General features: G+C 48.7%; 1 protein-coding gene across 2 annotated transcripts in view; it reads left to right on the top strand.

The window, feature by feature from the left end:
- The window catches only part of MGST3 (microsomal glutathione S-transferase 3), a 15256-nt gene extending 13254 nt beyond the window's left edge, over nt 1-2002 (top strand). The window contains exons 4-6 of one of the 2 annotated variants that reach the window (XM_042462331.1): nt 881-953; nt 1473-1474; nt 1805-1915. In XM_042462331.1, coding sequence (XP_042318265.1) covers nt 881-953; nt 1473-1474; nt 1805-1915 — 186 coding nt within the window. Of the gene's footprint in view, nt 1-880; nt 954-1472; nt 1475-1804 lie in introns of both variants that reach the window. The other variant, XM_042462330.1, reaches the window with a different exon arrangement.
- Nucleotides 2003-4870: the final 2868 nt, after the last annotated feature.

Raw genomic sequence — 4870 nt, forward strand, 5'->3', positions numbered from 1 at the left:
GGTGTCTGATTCGGGAACTTGGGGATGGGAGGAACAATGCTCAAGGGGCTGGCCTGAGGGTGTCATCCGTTTGTTCTCTTTCCTGCATTATCGGTGCCAGTTCCCCCCGTTCACATAGCCTTTCCCCCAGTGGAGTGGGAAGCAGGGTAAGGCGATCGCATGTGTAGACAAATTTTTTTAAATTAAGCTTTCAATCGCCTAGGTGCTCTGTTGGGTGTCGAAACATAGCAAATTGCTACATTGACCTCCAAACACAGTAAACACATTACGCCCCCCTGCAACCTCCTCCCTGCTCCACATTCATAGATCAACATGTGAGAAGAGCCATTGAACACCATTTTAACTATTTCCCCCTTTTTTTACATGGCTGCTCGATCGCGCCCCCCCCCCAAAATAGCCCAGGGAGCAATGGGGGAGGCAACGGGACTTGGGGGGATGGAGGCTCCCTTTGCCCTTTCCCAGAGGGACTCTGGGAAGACACAGGAGAGCCTGGGAGGGAAAGGGACTTGGGGGAATAGTTCCTTTCCGCTTTCCCAGAGGGAAAAAGCACCTAAGCGTTGATTGGCTGTGACATCAAGTGCCTAGGTACTTGATTGACAGCTGCTTTAAAAAAAAGAGGTTCCAGAAGGGCAATGGGAACGAGGAGCAAAAAAGTCTGCTTCAAATTACAACCAAGAAAATTTCAGTGGGAACGATGAGAACATGGATAAAAAAACACCCGAGTCCGTTTGCACCCTTTTGTAATGGGAACGAGGGACCAGATTCAAATACGACTCGGGGGGGGGGGGGAAATCTGAGTCAGAATCACAGCAATATAAGCCGCTTTTTTTGCCCAGTGGGAATGGGGCCTTAGTGTATATTTATTCTGGTTTTCTTCCAGCGTGCCACTACAGGACTTGGTATAGCATGGATCATTGGAAGACTGCTCTATGCCTATGGCTACTATACAGGGGGTAAGAATCTGGATTGGGAACTGCAGTCCACTTATTTGGTGCAAATTTGGTGCACTTTACTGATCCTTTTGGATCCAAGTTGGTTCTTCTCTGAATTGTGCATACCCTAATCCTCCTCATGTCTATACAGTATGCAGCAGCTAAAAATTACAGAAAGCATTTGGAGTTGGAAATGGTTCCTGTATTAAGATTCTCGTCTGTTTTCCATTTTGAAAATAATATCTAATTATGTCCAGAAAAAAAATCAAGTCAGCCTTATCGGATTACCTGTAGCTTAATTCTCATCACATCTCACCCAAGAAACCTGTTTATTCTCTTAAACACAAACTAAAGCTGCTTTAGCGATCTGGTGGTGATGGGAGGAAGAGGAGTTGGCTGAGCTCTGGTGTTAGTTGCAAGCTAGTTGCACTTGTGTGTTCTGTGGAAAGTGGGAGGAGAGACAGTCCTGCAATCGGTGGCTAACAAAGCAAAAATGGTGGTTCTGTGAACCTGGCTGCTCTGGGTCCTGAGTTGCAAAAGAGGTCCTTGTGCATACCTTCTTCTGTGATATTTGGTAGGATGTATGTTGAGAGTGAGACTGCAGTAATATGCAGAACAAAAATATGTTAGAATTGCAAACTAATTTGTGAAAGGCACTGAAAAACTGCCCACTAATAAGTGTACCCTAAATAGATTGCAAATGACTGAGATCATGTTGGAGTGAGAGCTGCACTTCCGTTGTACAGAGGTGACATAATTTTGCTTTAAAGTTTTGGGAGCTCTTGCTGGACAACAGAGAGGTTCTTTGCAGCAAAGCAATAAAAGTTTGTTGTAATAGCAAGTTATGTGACGATTGTATCTTTGCCTTACAGATCCCAAAAAAACGAAGCCGCGGAGTTCTTGGTTCAGTTGCACTCCTTGGTTTGGCAGGGACCACTATTTACTCAGCTTTCCAGCACCTTGGTTGGGTCTGCAGAGACTAGACAGCCGGTTCTCTCTGGCTCCTGAGAAGTCTTTAAATCTTTCAGTAATGTAATTTTTATCTTAAAAATAAACTGATATTAAAACTCCATCTGACCATTTTCCTCACCTACTTACTGTTCTTGATAGAACTTCACTTACGAGCTTTCATATTCATGGCATCACAAATGTTCTGTGACAGACAGCATTAATACCTCAACTCTCCTGCTCTTTTACGTATCCACTGTCTAGTAAGAATCATGGCTTTTGGAGATGTGTAGTCAGACAATGTGAAGGCTTTCATGGCCAGCATCCATAGTTTTTTGTGGGTTTTTCAGGCTATGTGGCTATGTTCTAGAAGAGTTTCTTCCTGACATTTCACCAGTATCTGGGGCTGGCATCTTCAGAGAATGCTTGCCTGGAAAGGACTTGGGTATATATACTGTGTGACCTGGAAAGGCAGAGAGTGATTTGCATGTATATTGTTTTGTTGCTAATGGGAGGCCTCAGGGTGGGAGGGTCTGCAAAAGAGGATTAGTGTCTGCTTGATAGTGCTCATTGTCTGCTGGTTTCCCAACAGAGGCAGGAACGAAAATTTACATACTCCAAAACAACTGGACTTTCTAATTAAGTTCTTTCGAGTAACACAGGCGCGTTACAGATGTGCCTATAGTGCGTGTTAGGTTCCTGACGCCCCTAACCCTAGTATGGACTGAGTCCATACAAAATGGTGGCGCCCTATGCACACGGGCGCCGCCATGGGGATGTCACCACTGCGCCGCCACCAAACGGGGCGGCACGGAAGTGACATCCTTGCAATGCGTGAGGGCGCCTGGGGTGCTCTTTCAACGGCCCCAGAAGGAGCTCCATTTCTGAGCTGCTTCCACAATTTGCGTTGCTGGCGCAGCCTCTACACGGCTGCCCGAGCGACGCAAATGAGAAAGGGGCCGAGCGGCCCCTTTCTCCGCGTCCCCACCGCCGTTGGGTGTCCTTGGGGCATGAAGCCCCAAGAACACCCCTTTCCAGGCCGCGGGGAAGCGGCCTGGAAAGCGGCGGATCGGGGCCTCAGAGGCTGCCACTGTGGCAGCTGAGGCCCCAATCCAGCAGGGAAAGACCCCCAAACGAGCGGTCTGTAACACACCACAGTTTACTCTTTTTGCACTGGTAAACATTTATGCATGCCTAATCAGAAACATACACATCAATTTCAGTAGGATTTGCTCTCTGGGAAATCTGTGTACTACATGTACTAAATGTCAATCCATGCAATCTGAGGCTTTAGCATACAACTGAATGCTAAATACATTGGGCTGGGAGGAAGTCTGAGAGAAAAAGTGACTTTAATCCAACTGAGTCTTGCAACTGAAAAGGGAAGTTGGCTGGGAATTCAAGCCCATGTTAGACCTGCAGAGTGCAGTCTTCTCTATCTCAACCCAAACCCCTGCACGGGATATAAGCAGAACTCCAGGGGATGCAAGAGCCAACCTGGCTAGTGGTTTGAGTGTTGGAACTACAACTCTGGAGAGCAGGGTTCGAATCCTGGCTGCACCATGCAAACCTACTGGGTGACACTGGGAAAGTCGCACTCTCTCAGCCTCAGAGGAAAGCACAGGTAAAGCCACTCTGACCAAACCTTGCCAAGAACACCAGATGACAGGGCCACCCCGAGGTTGCCCTAAGTGGGAAAGGATTTGAAGGGGCCACTTGGAAGGCATTTTGGCAAGGAGGAGGAGGAGGAGCAGCCCTCAAGCTCAACCTGAGCTGGTTCTGTTTAAGTTCTGTACCCCACCATGTTGTTGAAGCCCATTCTTACAGCCGGTAATGAAAAGCTCAAAGTAAACTCAGACATTGAAAAGTGATTTTAACAAACCTTTCCCAGGCTACATTTCTCAGAGACCCCGAAACATCCCCACCCCTCAAGATCTATATTTCCATTGTGAACTGGGAGGGCTTTTTTACAAATATCGGAAACTATGGCGTGTTACAGACCACCCGTTTGGGGCAGCCTGTAACCGCCCCTTTCCCCACCGGATCGTGGCCTCAGCTGCCAAAACGGCAGCCTCCGAGGCCCCGATCCACCGCTTTCCAGGCCGCGGGGAAGCTGCAAAAGGCCGCTTCCCTGCGGCCTGGAAAGGGGTGTCCTTGGGGCTTCAAGCCCCAAGGACACCCGGTGGTGGCGGGGAGGAGGAGAAAGGGGCCGCTTGGCCCCTTTCTCCTCTGCGTCGCTGGTGCAGCCATGTAAAGGCTGCGCCCAGCGATGCAAAGTTGGAAGGAGCTCCAAAACGGAGTTCCTTCCGGGGCCGCAGAAAAGGCACCCTAGGCGCCCTTGCGCCGCCCCACTACATCACAACCGCACTGCCCCGTTTAAAGGCAGCGCGGTTGTGACATAGTCATGGCGGTGCCCGTGTGCATAGGGCACCGCCATTTTGTACAGACTCGGTCCATACTAGGGTTAGGGGCGTCAAGAAGTGACGCCCCTTCCTAACCCTAGTATGGACCCAGTCCGTACTTTTATGCCCATTTGTAAGGGGCCAATGCAAGATCTACGACTCAAGACCAGGGTTGGATTCTCAGGTCGGCTATGGAAACCATGGCCAAGTCACACTCTCTCATCTTGAGAGAAAGATAAAGTCTTACCTGAAGAAAGGTGAGGCACTGGGGAGTCCCCACCAAATATGACAGCATTACTTTGTAGAGGAAATTAGCTTTTCCCCAACAATCTTGCCCAGAAAACCCCATGATAATTTTGCCTTAGGGCCGCCTTAAGTCACAAATGACTTCAAGGCACCCTATAAGGATAAAAAGGGTTCCTTATTGCTAAAACTGGATCCCTGGATTCTCTCTACATAGAATCATAGAGTTGGAAGAGACCGTAAGGGCCATCCAGTCCAACCCCCTGCCATGCAGGAAATCTCAATCAAAACATCCCTGACAGATGGCCATCCAGCCTCTGCTTAAAGACCTCTAAGGAAGGAGAC

The sequence above is a fragment of the Sceloporus undulatus genome, chromosome 4 (assembly GCF_019175285.1).
Source record: "Sceloporus undulatus isolate JIND9_A2432 ecotype Alabama chromosome 4, SceUnd_v1.1, whole genome shotgun sequence".
Taxonomy (NCBI): domain Eukaryota; kingdom Metazoa; phylum Chordata; class Lepidosauria; order Squamata; family Phrynosomatidae; genus Sceloporus; species Sceloporus undulatus.